At 41.4% G+C, this 18,809-nt stretch overlaps 1 protein-coding gene across 1 annotated transcript in view; it reads right to left on the bottom strand.

Moving 5' to 3' along the window:
• The window catches only part of COG5 (component of oligomeric golgi complex 5), a 317,777-nt gene that overhangs the window by 24,900 nt on the left and 274,068 nt on the right, over nucleotides 1-18,809 (bottom strand). The window contains exon 19 of the mRNA XM_049893477.1: nucleotides 13,657-13,733. Within this exon, the coding sequence (XP_049749434.1) occupies nucleotides 13,657-13,733 (77 nt within the window). The remainder of the gene's footprint in view (nucleotides 1-13,656; nucleotides 13,734-18,809) is intronic.

Below are 18,809 nucleotides of genomic sequence, written 5' to 3'. Positions count from 1 at the left end.
ACCTTGCTCATGGATAGGAAGACTTAACATTATAAAAATGTCTATTCTACCAAAAGCGATCTATACGTTTAACGCAATTTCGATCCAAATCCCAACGACATTCTTTAATGAGATGGAGAAACAAATCACCAATTTCATATGGAAGGGAAAGAGGCCCCGGATAAATAAGGCATTACTGAAAAAGAAGAACAAAGTGGGAGGCCTTACTTTACCTGATTTTAGAACCTATTATACCACCATAGTAGTCAAAACAGCCTGATACTGGTACAACAACAGATCCATGGACCAGTGGAACAGAATTGAGAATCAAGACATAAATCCATCCACATATGAGCAGCTGATATTTGACAAAGGCCCCAAAACAATTAAATGGGGGAAAAGACAGTCTTTTTAACAAAAGGTGCTGGCATAATTGGATATCCATCCGCAAAAAAATGAAACAAGACCCACACCTCACTCCATGCACAAAAACTAACTCAAAATGGATCAAAGACCTAAATATAAAATCTAAAATGATAAAGATCATGGAAGAAAAAATAGGGACAACGTTAGGAGCCCTAATACATGGCATAAACAGTATAGAAAACATTATAAAGAATGTAGAAGAAAAACTAGATAACTGGGAGCTCCTAAAAATCAAACACTTATGCTCATCCAAAGACGGTAGATAAGAACTACTTTAGGTGAAGGGAAAGACAGCACACAGTACAGAGGAGGTCAGCACAATTGGACTAAACGAAAAGCAAAGAAGTTTCCTGAATAAACTGAATGCTTCCAAGGCCAGCATAGCAGGGGCAGGGGTCTGGGGGCCACGGTTTCAGGGAACATCTAAGTCAACTGGCATAATAAAATCTATTAAGAAAACATTCTGCATCCCACTTTGAAGAGTGGTGTCTGGGGTCTTAAATGCTAGCAAGCAGCCATCTAAGATGCATCAATTGGTCTCAACCCACCTGGATCAAAGGAGAATGAAGAACACTAAGGACGCAAGGTGATTATGAGCCCAACAGACAGAAAGGGCCACATGAACCAGAGACTACATCATCCTGAGACCAGAAGAACTGGATGGTGCCCAACTACAACCCAATGAGGGCCCTGACAGGGAACACAACAGAGAACCCCTGAGGGAGCAGGAGACCAGTGGGATGCAGACCCCAAATTCTCATAAGACTAGATTTAATAGTCTGACTGAGAATAGAAGGACCCCGGTGGTCATGGCCCCCAGACCTTCTGTTGCCCCAGGACAGGAACCATTCCCGAAGCCAACTCTTCAGACATGGGTTGGACTGGACAATGGGTTGGAGAGGGATGCTGGTGAGGAGTGAGCTTCTTGGATCAGGTGGACACTTGAGACTATGTTGGGATCTCCTGCCTGGAGGGGAGACGAGAGGGTGGGGGGGATTAGAAGTTGGTGAAATGGACACAAAAAGAGTGGAGGGAGAGAGCGGTTTTTTTTTTTTTTTTTTTTTAGGGGGAGAGTAATTGGGAGTGCGTAGCAAGGTGTATATGGGTTTTTGTGTGAGAGACTGACTTGATTTGTAAACTTTCACTTAAAAAGCACAATAAAAATTATTAAAAAAAAAAAAAGAGCAATAATGTCCAAAAATACAAAATCATTACTTTGCTGAACATTCCTTCAAATATCTACACCACCTCCTTTCTTCTTTTTTCCCCAGCTCCTTTCTTAATACCCTACCTGTTTGGGTTTTGCAGTCTAGTATTTTACAAGAGGGGCCTGCAGGCAAATTTACTCAACTGCCCATCACCTACTACTTGTGCCAAAGGCTGGGAAGAATAATTTAAAACTGTTTGAAACTTTATTGATATCCCTTACCTTGGGCTCTGATGGACAAGAGCTGATTACAGGTCAAGCTGAAGAGTCTGAATCTCGAGAGTTAAGATGGCAATAACATATCTTGACATATCAGGTAACGATTAGGAACCATGTAAAACAGTGCTGTACCCTGGTCTTTCTTCACCGCATCTTAGCTCCTTGAATTACTACAAACGAAGGCCTGTACAAAATAGAGAGGCAAGCTTCTCCTTGACACTAACGATTAGGGTTGTGTCACAAGTCAGGAGTGCTCTTACCAGGCAGTCGGTTCTTGGGGATCTGGGATACTGTTAGAAAGATGCTGTGAGTTTGGTTCCACGCCACCGCAATAAAGCGGACATCACAGTAAAGTGAATCGCACAAATTTTTTTTGTTTCCCGCTGCATATAAAACTTATATTTACACTATATTGTAGTCTATTAAGTGTGCAATAGCACTGTGTCTAAAAAAAATGTATGTGACTTAATTAGAAATACTTTCTTACTAAAAAAGTGTTAACCATCATCTGAGCAAGCCTTCAGGGAGTCATAATCTCTTTGCTGGTGGATAGTCTTGCCTCAGTGTTGATCAGGGTGGTGGTTGCTGAAGGCTGGGGTAGCTGTGGCAATTTCTTAAAATAAGACAGTAACGAAGTTTTCTGCATCGACTGAATCTTCCTTTCACAAAAGATTTCTCGGTAGCATGTGATGCTGTTTGATAGCATTTTTCCCACAGTAGAACTTCTTTTAAAATTGGAGTCACTCTTCTCAAACTCTGCTGCTGCTTCATCAACTAAGTTTATGTAATATTCTAAATCCTTTGTTGCCATTTCAACAATGTTCCCCAGAAGTAGATTCCATCTTATGAAACCACTTTCTTCGCTCATCCATAAGAAGCAACTCCTCACCCATTAAAGTTTTATTGGGAGATTGCAGCAACTCAGTCACAGCTTCAGGCTCCACTTCAAATTCTAGTTCTCTGGCTATGTCTGCCACATCTGCAGTTACTTCCTCACTGAAGTCTTGAACCCCTCAGTCATCCATGAGGGCTGGAATCAACTTCTTCCAAACTCCTGTTAATGTTGATATTTTGACCTCCTCCCATAAATTACTAATGTTCTTAATGGTGTTTAGAATGGTGAATCCTTTCTAGAAGGTTTTCAACTTACTTTGCCCAGATCCATCACAGGAATCACAGAGGAAACAGCTATAGCTTTACTTGAAAGTAGAAATTACTCCTTGATCCATGAGCTGCAGAACGGATGTTGTGTTGGCAGGCATGGAAACACTAATCTCCTTGTGCATCTCCATCAGAGTTCTTGGGTGACCAGGTGCATTGTCAATGAGCAGTAATATTTGAAAAGGAATCTTTTTTTTCTGAGCAGTAGGTCTCAACAGTGGCCTTAAAATATTTAGTAAACCATGTTGTAAACAGATGTGCTGTCATCCAGGCTTTGTTGTTCCATTTATAAAGACAGAGTAGATTTAGTGAAATTCTTAAGGACCTAGGATTTTTGGAATGGCAAATGAGCACTGGTTTCAACTTAAAGTCACCAGCTGCATTAGCCCCTAACAAGAGAGTCAACTTGTCCTTTGAAGCTTTGAAATCAAGCATTGACTTCTCCTCTCTAGCTATAAAAGTCCTAGATGGCATCTTCTTCCAATATAAGGCTGTTTTGTCTGCATTGAAAATCTGTTGTTTAGTGTAGCCACCTTCACCAATTATCTTAGCTAGATGTTCGGGATAACTTGCCGCGAAACTGCTACAGAAACTTACATCGGCGCTTGCTGTTTCACCTTGTACTTTTATGTTACACAGACGGCTTCTTTCCTTAAACATCATGAATCAACCTCTGCTAGCTTCGAACTTTTCTCCTGCAGCTTCCTCACCTCTCTCAGCCTTCAGAGAGTTGAAGAGAGTCAGAGCCTTGCTCTAGATTAGGCTTTGGCTTAAGAGAATGTTGTGGCTGGTTTGATCTTCTATCCAGATCACTAAAACTTTCTCCATATCAGCGATAACGCTGTTTTGCTTTCTTATCATTTGTGGGTTCACTGGGGAAGCACTTTTAATTTCCTTCAAGAATGTTTCCTTTGCATTCACAAGCTGGCTAACTGTTTGGCACAAGAGGCCTAGCTTTTGGCCTATGTTGGCTTTTGACATGCCTTCTTTACTAAGCTTAATCATTTCTAGCTTTTGATTTAAAGTGAGAGACAAGCAATTCTTCCTTTTACTTGAACACTCAGAGGCCACTGTAGGGTTATTAATTGGCCTAATTTCAATACTGTCCTGTCTCAGGGGATAAAGAGGCCTGAGGAAAGGGAGAGAGATGGAGGAATGGCTGGTCGGTGGAGCAGTCAGAACACACACAATACTTATCGATTAACTCTGCCATCTGATATGGACATGGTTTGTGGCACGCCCAAACAATTACAATACAGAGTAGGACAGAGTGGAACTGCCCCATAGGGTTTCCATGGAGCAGCTGGTGGATTTGAACTGCTGACCTTTAGGTTAGCAGCCAAGCTCTTAACCACTACGCCAAAAGGGCTCCACAATTACAATAGTAACATCAAAGCTCAATGATCAAAGATCACCATGACGGATAGAACAATAATGAAAAAGTTTGAGATACTGTGAGAATTACCAAAATGTGACCTAGAGACACAAAGTAAGCACATGCTGTTGGAAAAATGGAGCCAATAAACTTGCTTGACACAGGGTTGCCACAAACCTTCAATTTGTGAAAAAAACACAGTTATCTGCAAAGTGCATGAAACGAGGTATGCCTGTATTCTATAACTAAAATCTATCTCTGGAAGGGATTTATATACTTTAACTATTTTATCAAATAACTCCACTCTGTAATTTATTTTTCTTTAGTTATTGGGTAAATATTTCAGTGCATTTTTGTTGTCCACTACCAGAATCCCAGAAAGCTCCAAACCAGACATTCTATGGGAGTATGAATAAGGTTTTCCTATGGCCACACTGAGAACACAGTTAACACCTACCCTGAAAAATTTCAAAGCTCAAATCATCTCTGTTCTGTGCTGCAGAGATTTAGGCAATCAGTCTAGGGCTTAAGCAGGTATGGAAATGTCGCCAAAGAAAATTTTGGTTTTGTCTGCAGGTACCCCTTTCTGCATATGTGGATGATACTGCCTTCATCTAGGTGAAAGCCCCCAATTTTAACAACCACCACAACAAAATAGCTAACACACACACACTTGCAATGTGTCGGGCACAGTTATAAAAGCTTTACATATGTTAACTCATATATTCATCTAAGCAACCCTATGAGGTAGGCACTATTACCATCCCCATTTTACAGATGGGTAAATAAAGGTATGCAAAGATTAAGTAAAAGCTGGAAGTGGCAAAGCAGGGATTCAAACCCAAGAAATCGGGCTCCAGAGCCTGGGCTCTTAATTCTGTCATACGGCCTTTTACCACATCAACTGTAGCAAAGACTCATCCTGTTCTAGAACAGACAGACATGTGCACAGTCATAAACAAAGAATATCAGCCCTGTAGTCCCCTGGAGAAAGTACAAACTGTCGACTCCTATAGAAAACCGTATCCCAAAAAATTAATATTTATAGCATCTGAAGGCCATGCAATTACTGACTCTTCAAGTACTCCAAATTCTCTCTTGGGGTCAAAGTAGACCTTCAGCCTCCTACATACTTGGACCATATCATCACGGTCTCTCTTGGAAACATTTTCCCCTAGGGTGGCCTCCAAGTTCCTGTGGTACAGTGAGTGTTGCTGTCTTAGGGAGTCTGGAAGCTGATTCTGTGTTGGAATGGGATGGGGCTGCACCCCAGCTCAGCTTCCCATAAGACAGGTGGCCTCTTCTCCCCAGTAGAGAAAACTGAACATCTCACTGCTCCTAAGATCCCTTGGTGTTGAGCAGCTGGTATTCCCAAACAACTCTCATAAACAACTGAAACTCTAAGTCCAGCCCATTTGGTGCCAAGCAGTCTGCTTACTGTTGCATTGACCAGGTGACTCGCCAGTTTGAGCTATAAGAAGGGAAAGAGGCAGGGGAGGAGGGGCCCCTGCTCCAGGTCACAGGCTCATACTGCAGGCCTGGTATGCCCAGACCCTGAAATGCTGTTCAGAGGGATGACAGGAGGGACAGGGGCACTCATAACTGGCTCTCCTCTTACTGTGCCTGGTCCTGTGAGGCTTCCCTTTTTCCCCTACAGCCTAGTCTTTACCCAAGCCATCTGACATGATAGAATTCATCTCGAACCCTAGTTCATGACCTGAAGGGACTCAGTCCTCAACTGTCATTGAAGAGCAGGCATATGGAATCCTTTACTGCCTCTACTAAAGGAGGGTGATCAAGAACGCTGGCCCCTATCTCTCAACGTTCCATGTATGAAGTCCCATATACAAATAATTTAGAGTTCAATGTTTAGAAAAGCTTAACTTTCGTTTAGGAATTGATACATTTCCTTCCTTCTGATGATGGGAACTAGATAGCTGATTCAGTTCTTCTTTTATTTTTGGTGTCAGGAAGTTTAAAGCCAAATTTGAAACATATCTATAGGATTCGCGTGAGTTTTATGGTTTGAATCACTGTATTTTTCTTTATCCTCCTTGACTGTAAACTGGAAATGAGACAAGGAAGAAAAGCAGGGCAGAGAGGGAAGAAAGAAGAGGAAGGAGGGAGTCAGGGAAAATCTGGACGTGCCCCCTACACCCCCAGTCAAGCAGCCTGGCACACTGAAGTGGTGGCCAAGATGCCTGCATAAGCCGCGTTGGGTAAAAACCAGCTTTTAAAATGGGGTATTTTGGTCCATCACCTGTCCTTTTGGGGCTCTGAGTCACAGCAGTTATTTTTCTGACAAGACCAAGTCACCCCCACTGGCCACTAACAGGAGTGCCAAAAGAGTCCTGAGAGGCAAAGCTGGATTTGATTCTGTATTCTGCATCACTGACATAATTACCTATAAACATCAAATGCAGACATTTTCTTTCTACTGCTTGTTTCAAGAGGCAGAAAGAACACAGCTTGAGCCCTCCCTCCTCCCTGATTGCCGGTGGAATTTGAAACACTGGCAGTTGAAAAATAAATCACCATCTGACTTACAAAGAAATTAATTGAGGTGTTATAAAAAGTAGATACCTCAAATGCCACAACATCATTCTTAGAGAATTATATTCTAAATACAGCAGCACCTTCAAGGTTAAACTTTGCAGCCAGAAAGAAAAAAAAAAAAAATTTTTTTTTTTTCTAAGGCAGTGTTAATTAGTCAAGTATTAGCTCACACTAGAAAAAACTGGCATTCTAGTGGGGGATATTTACATTTAAATGACTCAGAGCTATGTAGCTGTCAGGCTTCTGTTAAGACCAATCACAAAGCGAAGTAAGAGAAAAGTGCAGCTACTCATGCACCCACATCTGACACCAGATGGCCAGAGATACATGCAGGCCCCACTCCCTTCCCTCCCACCTGCTGCCAACCCCATTCCTCACCACCTCTTGGGAGGGAACTGGGAGGGTGGCCAGACCATTGAGTATGTGCGCTGAGATCTGGAACCAGCATAGAAATTTTGAGGGGAATGGGAGGGAAGAAGCCCAATTCTGTCCCGGGCCAGGGGCACAGATGGATCCCTCCCTGCACAGGAGTAGAGGAGGGTCTTCTGAGAGAAGGGTGAGGGCCTCTACAGAGACTCTTTAGGGAAGCCCCCTTAGTGGCAAGTGGGGCTTTGTGGGTCCCAGGAAAGAATGAAGCAAGAGGCCAATGACTGGGTGTTAGAGGGCGTCCAGCTTCCTTGCTTAGAGTCTAGCTCATCTGCCCCAGAAAGTCAAGGAGGAAAGGAGGCAGAGGTTTCTGGCAGACATTCTCTAGGGATAAAGTGTGTACATCTGGCTGACTGCTCCTGGGGCATCTCTTGGTAAACTGTATGCAGCAGAAGACAGGGAGATGAAGCATTTCAGCAGCAGGAGGTTGCCACCAAAGTGGGAAGTTTTAGATTCTCTTAAAAAAAATTCTGACATTTTCCTAGAATGATACAGGTATGTATTCAAATGCTGTTCCAGGACCAATCAGAGTGGACAAAAAAAAAAAAAAAAAACATTGGAAACTTCTGGAATCAGACATGGGGTGTAGAGGTTACAAGTGCAGGCTTTGGAATCAGGCAGCTCTGAGTGTGAAGGGCAGGTCTGGGTGTGAATGGCAGCTCTGCAGTTCTCACACTCTCAGCTCTGAGTACCGCCTGCCTCATCATAAGTGTCATTGTGAGGCCTGAATGAGAAACTATCAGCACAACACTTAGCACAGGTTCAACAGATGAGAAATGATCACATAATGGCCTCTACAAACCACAAAAACAATAATAAATTAAATACTCAACCCTCATGTTTACCCAGGTGCTCCTAGCACTGCCAAACTGGTGTCAAACAACAACTAAAAAAAACAAACCAGAGATGGTGGTTGCCTTCTGGATGTGATGCTGAAATCTGAACCTTGGAATTAAGAATCCAGAATTCTGAATGACCTCGGTGAAATAGTTATTTCAGGAGATGGATTAAGGGGGGCCTGGATTCACAAGAGGAAAGAAAGGATAGAACACATCTGGGAGTGCTAGGGCCAAAAATGCTAAAAGCGGAAGCTACAAAGACTCAGGCACAGAGAGTTGGGATTTCAAGCAGCAGATGATAATCAATACAAACTGGAGACAAGGAAAACCCTGACCACTCCTACAATTACAAACAATTGACATGAACACTACATTCTAGAGCTATTGATGGTTTCCTTCTTCCACCACCCCTTGAGCCAACACACTGATCATAACAGAGCCCGTATCTCTTGACAGCTTTCATTGCTGTTTCATTAAACCTACATGGCAATGAAGCTTCCAGCAGGGACAAAGCTTTTCCCTCAGGAGTGAAGGTGGCGGTATCTGCCTGTAGACGGGGGTCTGTCTCCCTGAGCTGGTAAAGGGTATGAGGGCCCTGTTCTGGTTTTGGCCTCACAAAGATCTGCATTGAGAACGTCAAGGGCCAGAGCTTTCAGGCCTGTGGCCAGGTGGAGTGAAAGGGAGTAACGCTTACGAGCACTTCTTAGGGGGAGAAGGCCGAGCTGCAGAGGGATGGACAAAGATGGGTCTCAGCAGTTCAGACTCTTGTGTCTTGTGTAGAAATACAAATCACCTAGGGGCAAATCACTTGTGTCAGCAGCTTTCTGAGGCAGCATTCTGTCCCAATCGCTGCTGCCTGAGAAACTAGAATGTCAACAGTAAAATGTAAATGCATGCAAGAAGCTAGGGGGCTTATATAGTCCACTGATATTACTGTCAAGAAGGAAGTGTCCTGCAGCGGATGGCTGGATGACTTGGGAGGCAGCGCTGCTAGGGCTGTGGGGTGGGCGTGGGGAGTGGGGACGGCACCTGGGGTCTGAACTGCAGGCTCTCCAAGACCTAGCAAAGGGGACCCAGCACAGAGCCCGCTGCCCTCCCTACAGCCACTGCCTCTAATTCAGACTGAGGGCCTCCAGGGCCATTGCAACCTGCTGGGCTTTGGTGGCTTGGCTGCCCGTTTTCTCATATTTTCCTGCCCCCTTTATTAGATAATGTTTTAGTATATTTTATATTAACTTTTAGTTCCCTTTTTATTTTTAGATGAGGAATGCAATGCAAGAGACATTTTGCAATAACATTTATTCACTTTTCTGACTACAACAATAATATATAATCAAGGTTGAAAATTTGAAAAATTAGAAAATCCCTAAAAGAAAAACACTAGTGACAATAATCCTACTATCCAAAAACAACATTTTGATGTTTATCCTGCTTGGCCTCTCTTCTTTACATAAACACATACTATCATTTAAAAAAAAATAGTAAGGATCATACCATATTTGCTGTTTAGCAGCCTATTTTTTCATTTAGATGTCTCCGGAAGTGTTCCTCATATTATTAGATGTCAGCGAACAACATAATTGTTAATGGCTGTAGATATTTGATCCTATGAACATGGCATATTTTATGTACCCATTTCCCTACTGGCCACCATTCAGCTGGTTTTCGTGTGATTCAGAACCTTCGGCGAGAAGCCCCATGAGTGAGACCCAAGGTCTACCAGGTACACTATGCCAGATGACGCCAACTCCTGTCACAGCCCCCAGTACAAAAAAAAAAAAATGCAGTGGCAAGGATTAATAAGGGTGGGCCCCTCCACTGCAATTTTGGAGAACAGCCAGATCCCTAATAATTTTTTTGCAGGTTAGCAAAATAGAAGGCCTATAATTAGGTTCTTAGAATAAAGATTACTCTCTACTGAATCTCCTCCTCTCTAGGCAGGAAGCAACTCGGTAGGGCCCTCGCACAGGTGAGCATTCCTAAGTCAGTTCTCCTCATGTGGCAACTGCGGAGAAGCTGGCTAGGGCTGGGGCTTTCCCAGCAATGTTTTTTGGGCCGAGGCCGTAGCGTGTATTCAGTTCTCCTCTTTTCAAAAGATGGGACCTACAACGTTCTTTGTAGACCAGGGCTGGATTTGAATCCGAGAATAAACCATGTTTTCATTTCATTTCTTACTCCAGTTAGTCCTCAGCTCTTTATAAAATAGTTGCCCAAGTTCCGTGAAACAACTGAGGAAGTGGATCAGTTCAATAGATTTCTGCAGATTCAATATAAAAACTATTTGCCGTTGAGTCAATTCCAAGTCATGGTGGCCCCATGCGTGTCAGAGCAGAATTGTGCCCTACTGGGTTTTTCAATGCGATTTTTAGATGTAGATCGCCAGGCCTTTCTTCTGAGGTGCCTCTGGGTGAACTTGAACCTTAAATCTTTTGGTTAGCAGTTGAGCACATTAACAATACGTACCACCTGGGAATTCCCAGATTCAACATAGCTGAAAGAATATATTGGTACATATAAATCTGTTGGAATTTTTCACTTATTTCAAGTTTTAGAGAATGCCCCATAGGCAAGATACAATTATTATGTATGTGCCTGGGGCCTGAAGAGCTAAGGAGCCATCTGCAGGAAGAAGCTCAGGCATACCAAAATCCCACGAGAAAAGGGCATAAACCTTTAGAGTTGTAGAAAGAAAAAAACTCTGCTCCCTGTCACTAGAACAACAAAAATTTAAGAGCTAAAGGCCCTGTAAGAAAGCTGAGAAACTGCTGGGTGCAAACCAACTTAGTGGGCTAAAATAATCAAATAAAACAGAGGTGTCGGTGAATATTATATGAAATAAGGGCAATTACTGTTTCATGAAACAACACGTGGTTGTGCACGTGTGTGCGTGTGTGCATGGCTTTGAATGTGTTTGCAGGTTTGCATGCAAGTGTATGTCAGATCATAATATATCTCTTATTGTGAGTTATAGTTGCAAGTTTGAAACCCAACTAAGGCTGACCATTGCCCCATGAAGATTTCTTAAATTGTGTATTGATCAATCATTAATTTTTAATTCCACAAATAGGCACTATAAGGTGTCAAAAGGGAGCCCTTCTGGTGCAATGGTTAGGTGCTTGTCTGCTTACTGAAAGGTTGGAGGCTTGAACCCACTAGCCGCACCACCAGAGAAAGACGTGGCAATCTGCTTCCATAAAGATGACAGTCTAGGAAACCCTCCGGGCCAGTTCTACTTTGTCCAGTAGGGTCGCTACGAGTCTGAATTGACTCAATGGCACTTGGCAACAATAACAACAACAACATAAGCTGTCAACAGATTTTCCTGATGGGAGAACTGGGAGGGCTGGAAGAAAATCCCCATCTTAAATGACTTAAAACAGGATTGGTCTTATCTGAAACCTATCCTCAGAGCTTGTACCTCCATAATGTGTCACCACTTTAAAAGCACTTGGATAAAGGTCATTCTGCCTTAGCAAACAGAAAGATAAGCACAATTTTAATACACACAAATGCAACAAACAACTAAGCATGGGACCTGGGGCTATTAGCAATAACTGCCTAATCTTAACATATATATAAAAAAAATAATATGACAAATCCCAAATCCCAGCTTTTCCCATACCTTTTCCAATAACTAGTTGGTTAATATCATTCAGTATGTTAACAGATTCAGGTAGCCACGGCGGCATTTTTTATCACCTGGCTGGGACTGCTGTGTTATCATCTTATTCAATGTAAATGACTTACAAGAGTTTTATTAAAGTTATTTTTATGGCACAAATGACTACTGGCTTAGGAACCTCAGGACATCATAATCTTTCAATTATTCCATGTTGGGTAGTGCTTCACAAAATATTTAAATACTTTTTTAAAAATGTGAGCTGATCCAAAGAAAATACCTGAAAACACTGATCCTACCTTAAGTTGTTCTGAAACACACCTCTGTACAGATGGACAGTGGTCCTTCATTCGGGAAAAAGTATAATTTAGGCTCTTGGGTCGGCAAAAGAAAAAGAAAAATCACCTTTGCCAATTACAAATGAGTGATGTAAAGCGAAGGGCTCCACTCTCAACAAATAATACCGGATTCTTATATTTCAAATGCCATTACACCTGCATTCTCTACTATGAAAAGCTTGGCTGACGTAAGAGATACAAAGGAATCATTTACTGAATGTACTGCTTATTGATTACTTTAGACTCCAGTATTTAGTTTCTAGAAAATTACTTGCCTGGAGTCTATTTTTATAGAAATACATTCGAAGACCATTATGCTCTTAGATATTATGGGTAGTTTATACCAAGGCTTCCCATCTGGTATGCTGTGGTCACAAACTGGTTGTAAGTACACTGAGATGTTGATCTCCTCAGCCCTCAGGTTAGTCACCTCTTTGAATGTATATATTTCCTATGTGTGGCAGGATATGGAAATAATCTGGGAAGTTCTGGTTTATATAACGAACATCCATGTGGACAACATCTCCTTTTTTTCTAAAATCTGCTATTGAAGACCACAGTCATTAAGCTATTTAATGTTCCTTAACTTCTGAACTGATAAAACCCTATTTAGGTGTTCAGCGCTAAAAAGGGTTTTTTTTCCTCTGCTAAACTGATAGATTCTTAAAAATGAGTGCCAGTTAACTCATGGCTTCTCTTTTAGAACTGGTTTCTAGGAAGCTCATTTTTGTGCTCAGCTGTATCAGCCATCTTTAGCCTAAGTAAGTTATCTACTGCATTTACAGTCATTCCCTATATTTCATCACAGGACCTCATTCTTTTATTACTCTACTTCAATTGTTTTGTTATAGCTATATCTTGTAATGCAACCTACAACCTTTTGGAAGTGGGTTTGGGTTGGAAATAATAAATGAATGAATGAAAATTACAGAAAAAAGTCTGTACAATATTTTATTCAATATATTGCCTCAGTGCATTACCATAAGAACGGGGAGTAGAAAAATCCCCCTTAGGAAGAGCATAATAAAACTTACCAGATCAATCTTGTGAATGGTAACTCAAAAAGAAAACACACACACACACAAGTGCATTACTCATAGCATATAATTCTATATGGGTTTCTGACTTGAATAATAATTTTAAGATGAACCTTATAAAACTGCCATTGTGGATCAATAAACCAAAAACCAAACCCAATGCTGTCAAGTTGATTCCGACTCACAGCAACCCTACAGGACAGGGCAGAACTGCTCCATAGGGTTCCTAAGGCTATAAATCTTTTGGAAGCAGACTGTCACATCTTTCTCCTTCGGAGCAACTGATGGGTTCAAACTGCTGACCTTTCAAATAGCAGCAGAGCACTTTAACCACTGTGCCACCAGGGCTCCTGCTAGGGGTCAATAGTGATTCAGTACTGGCAATTTCATACAGTTAGACCTGAATAGGAGAAAAGGATTTATTTGCTAATAAGATATTAATATACTAACAGAGATAACAGAATTATGTCTCACCTGAAGGACCTCAGCATTCGATAAGATTTTCCTAAATCAGATACTCGTCTGCAGAATGGACCCACAGCCAACTCCATCTGAAAGATTGAAAAATATTCCACAGCTTTTTACATCAGAATCCTAAGGTGAATTCGGGACACATAGAAAGTTGTAGCTTGCAGTAAACTATCTGGACTGTGAGGCAAGTTTTGAAAGCCAATTAAATGTACTGAAAAGTAAAAACTTAGGTAACTTCTGCATTAATTTATTAAAGGGACAGTTAAATGTCAGCAATTATCAGTATTTTTTTAAAATTTCCCTCTTTTTAATTATTTGTAAATTAGTTTGCTTCAAGAATTCCGCAAATACTGGTTTCATTTCTCTTTATTTTCCTCCTTTGACTAGAAATCCTAAAAAAAAAATCCTACTCCTCATTAATTGGAGTTTTAGGTTACCTGTTCTTTATTTACAAAGTGCATATGCAAACTTTTTGCATATGTGGCCCTGTTTCTTCATCTTGCTATATGTAAATAAGACACTGACAAAGAATAGTCTAGAAAATGACTGAGAGCAGGCTTCTCCCTGGTGGTACAGCACCTTTCTTCAAGAAAAACATACAAAAGGAAGTGAAGTTTCTGTCCTGCCGGCCAAGCTTCTGAAAAACTACTCAAAATCTCCTTGCCATTGGAAAACCATGGAGACCAATCACACGCTCATTTAACAAACCTTTTTTGACTTCCTATTAATTGCAAAGCATTGAGCTAAACACGGGGATAAGAAGATTAATTAGACTATCTTGCCTTTAAGTAGCTCTCTCAAATTTAGTGAAGAAGGGGGTATTTATTTATTTAAACAATATGATTATTATTCAACAAAATCCTAAGAAAGGTAGGTATGTGTATACACACACACATACATATTGTTTGCTTATATAATGATCATAAACAAAGTAAGTGCTAGATCAAACGTATGAGCTAAGTGTCAAAGAAGAACTGGAGGGCAGCTTCCTGGAAGAGTCCTGGGGATGAATAGTGGCTAGGCTAATTTCTCCCTTAACATATAGAAGATACAGGCTTTATTCTTTATGTCCTAGAGGAAAACCTCTAATGGCTGGAAAACTCTCTAAAATTCAGAAGAATAAGTGAAAAATAGAGGAAAATCTAAGGAAGAAAATTCAGGACTCCTGCCAACAACGCAAAACAGAACAGCTGCGAGCCAGCGTTCTCAGCTCCTACGACAGTAGGTGATGGGCTGTTCCTGGGGACCTGTTTAGTTTATTCACTGGATGCGGGTTTCTGGTTTCCTTCAGAATGTGTCATTTACTCTACGTCAAGCACAAAGTAAAAATGTGATTACTGTGTATCTTTGATTTGGTAATTCCAATCATATACTTAACCATATATACACATGTGATAGTTTTTAAGTATTCTTCATGAAATTTTTTGTCAATTCTTTTTTTTTTCAACTACCCTCACTGACTTCATTGTCTTCAAAGATTAAACCTTGAGGAGAATAAGCCCTGGAGCAGGACCGAAGAGCCCTGGTGGCATAGTGGTTAAGCTCTTGGATGCTAACACCAAAAGGTCAGCAGTTCACACCCACCAGCCATGGGAAAAAGATGTGACAGTCTGCTTCTGTAAAGATTTACAGCCTTGGAAAGCCTATGAGGGAGGTCTACCCTGCCCTATAGGCTTGCTGTGAGTTGGAATCGACTTGATGGCAATGGGTACAGGTGAGCAGGACTAAATGTCAAAACAAATCATTGGCAAGTAAAAAATTACTTTATGAGAGAATATGACCTCAAACGGCTATGAAATCTGTGATGGTGCAGGAGACCGCTACACTATAGGACATTTATAAAATGTTAAATGTTTAAAATTAATTTTTCATCCTTAAAGGATATCCAGGGTATTGAAAATAATTTTCTTCTGCCAGAATTCGATTACACAATAAACGCCATGTTTTTAAAGGGCAGAAGTATTCCTTTTAGAAGAGGTGACTCTGCAAATTAGCAGTAGATACAGAAATGGCATGTGCAACTGCCTCTCCAGCCCTCCTGTTTGGAAGGATGAGCAGTCAGCTGCAGGCACGGTGAACTAATTACATAGCTGCTCCTTACCCACCACAGACATTTGGTTAACCACAGGGCATCCTTGGATACTCCTAGGGCACTCCTGCCCTGACACTGGTCAGGAGAAGAAGAGGAAATGGAAATTAGAACAAATTAGACACTTGATTATTTTGTTTTCTTTTCTAAATTTATATTTTCAGGCACAGAGAGAAACAGATATAAATACATACTTAAGGGCACCAGAAGACCTATAAATAGAAACTGCCAGGAGTACCACCAAGTAAATAATTTAATGCCAACTTCAATAGTCATCTTTTCCCTCAGGAAAGATAAAGACACTGAAGGGTGGGGGGCCATGTGTACTTCAGAGGGCTGTGTGGACAAGTCCCCAAAGAGATTCTGAGTCAGCAGGACCCCAGTGGTCTTGGACAAGCTTAGCGCTTTCAGAACTGCTGTGTGATCAGTGTAGATACAGAGACCATGTGGTCACAGTAGGGAATTAATTACCTGTAGGAAACCACCTCATGCCACTGACCTGGATTCCTCTGGGAGGGCCATAAGCTGGGTACTTTCCTCATCACGAACCCTCCAGATGGCACCCTACAACTACTGTCTCTTTCACCTCTGCAATGGTGCCAGCAGGGAGAAGTTAGGATTCTTAGAGAAATCTTTCAAATATGTCATCATTTGTCTTTGCAACTGGGCTTTATGCCAAAAAAAAAAAAAAAAAAAATCAGTATTCTCCAAATCTACTCTATTGGTCCCTTTTTAAACTCTTTCTCTTTCTGATATTTATGCCAGAGTGAAAACCAAAAACCAAACCTGTTGCCATCAAGTCAATTCTGACTCACGGTGACCTACTGGACAGAGTAGAACTACCCCATAGGATTTTCAAGGCGTGGCTGGTAGATTCAAACTGCCGACCTTTTGGTTAGCAGCCAAAAGCTCTACTTTTATCACAAGAACACTTTTCAAAACACATAGAATATTTCTGTTTTCTTTTTTTTTTTTTTTTTTTATAATGACTTTTATTAAGCTTCAAGTGAACGTTTACAAATCCAATCAGTCTGTCACATATAAGTTTACATACATCTCACTCCCTACTCCCACTTACTCTCCCCGTCTTGAGTCAGCCCTTTCAGTCTCTCCTTTCTTGACAATTTTGCCGGCTTCCCTCTCTCTCTATCCTCCCATCCCCCCTCCAGACAAGAGTTGCCAACACAATCTCAAGTGTACACCTGATATAATTAGCTCACTCTTCATCAGCGTCTCTCTCCCACCCGCTGACCAGTCCCTTTCATGTCTGATGAGTTGTCTTCAGGGATGGTTCCTGTCCTGTGTCAACAGAAGGTCTGGAGAGCATGACCGCCGGGATTCCTCCAGTCTCAGTCAGACCATTAAGTTTGGTCTTCTTATGAGAATTTGGGGTCTGCATCCCACTGCTCTCCTGCTCCCTCAGGGGTCCTCTGCTGAGCTCCCTGTCAGGGCAGTCATCGATTGTGGCCGGGCACCAACTAGTTCTTCTGGTCTCAGGATGATGTAGGTCTCTGGTTCATGTGGCCCTTTCTGTCTCTTGGGCTCTTAGTTGTCATGTGGGCTTGGTGTTCTTCATTTTCCTTTGCTCCAGGTGGGTTGAGACCAATTCCTGCATCTTAGATGGCTGCTTGTTAGCATTTAAGACCCCAGACGCCACATTTCAAAGTGGGATGCAGAATGATTTCATAATAGAATTATTTTGCCAATTGACTTAGAAGTCCCCGCAAACCATGTTCCCCAGACCCCCGCGCTTGCTCCACTGAGCTTTGAAGCATTCATTTTATCCCGGAAACTTCTTTGCTTTTGGTCCAGTCCAATTGAGCTGACCTTCCATGTATTGAGTGTTGTCTTTCCCTTCACCTAAAGCAGTTCTTATCTACTGATTAATCAATAAAAAAACCCTCTCCCACCCTCCCTCCCTCCCCCCCTCGTAACCACAAAAGTATGTGTTCTTCTCAGGTTTACTATTTCTCAAGATCTTATAATAGTGGTCTTATACAGTATTTGTCCTTTTGCCTCTGACTCATTTCGCTCAGCATAATGCCTTCCAGGTTCCTCCATGTTATGAAATGTTTCAGAGATTCGTCACTGTTCTTTATCGATGCGTAGTATTCCATTGTGTGAATATACCACAATTTATTTACCCATTCATCCGTTGATGGACACCTTGGTTGCTTCCAACTTTTTGCTATTGTAAACAGAGCTGCAATAAACATGGGTGTGCATGTATCTGTTTGTATGAAGGCTCTTGTATCTCTAGGGTATATTCCGAGGAGTGGGATTTCTGGGTTGTATGGTAGTTCTATTTCTAACTGTTTAAGATAACGCCAGATAGATTTCCAAAGTGGTTGTACCATTTTACATTCCCACCAGCAGTGTATGAGAGTTCCAATCTCTCCGCAGCCTCTCCAACATTTATTATTTTGTGTTTTTTGGATTAATGCCAGCCTTGCTGGTGTGAGATGGAATCTCATCGTAGTTTTAATTTGCATTTCTCTAATGGCTAATGATCGAGAGCATTTTCTCATGTATCTGTTGGCTGCCTGAATATCTTCTTTAGAGAAATGTGTGTTCATATCCTTTGCCCACTTCTTGATTGGGTTGTTTGTCTTTTTGTGGTTAAGTTTTGACAGAATCATGTAGATTTTAGAGATCAGGCGCTGGTCGGAGATGTCATAGCTGAAAATTCTTTCCCAATCTGTAGGTGGTCTTTTTACTCTTTTGGTGAAGTCTTTAGATGAGCATAGGTGTTTGATTTTTAGGAGCTCCCAGTTATCGGGTTTCTCTTCATCATTTTTGGTAATGTTTTGTATTCTGTTTATACCTTGTATTAGGGCTCCTAGGGTTGTCCCAATTTTTTCTTCCATGATCTTTATCGTTTTAGTCTTTATGTTTAGGTCTTTGATCCACTTGGAGTTAGTTTTTGTGCATGGTGTGAGGTATGGGTCCTGTTTCATTTTTTTGCAAATGGATATCCAGTTATGCCAGCACCATTTGTTAAAAAGGCTGTCTTTTCCCCAGTTAATTGACACTGGTCCTTTGTCAAATATCAGCTGCTCATACGTGG

The sequence above is a fragment of the Elephas maximus genome, chromosome 8 (assembly GCF_024166365.1).
Source record: "Elephas maximus indicus isolate mEleMax1 chromosome 8, mEleMax1 primary haplotype, whole genome shotgun sequence".
Taxonomy (NCBI): Eukaryota; Metazoa; Chordata; class Mammalia; order Proboscidea; family Elephantidae; genus Elephas; species Elephas maximus.
This window is presented reverse-complemented; position numbering and strand designations above follow the sequence as displayed.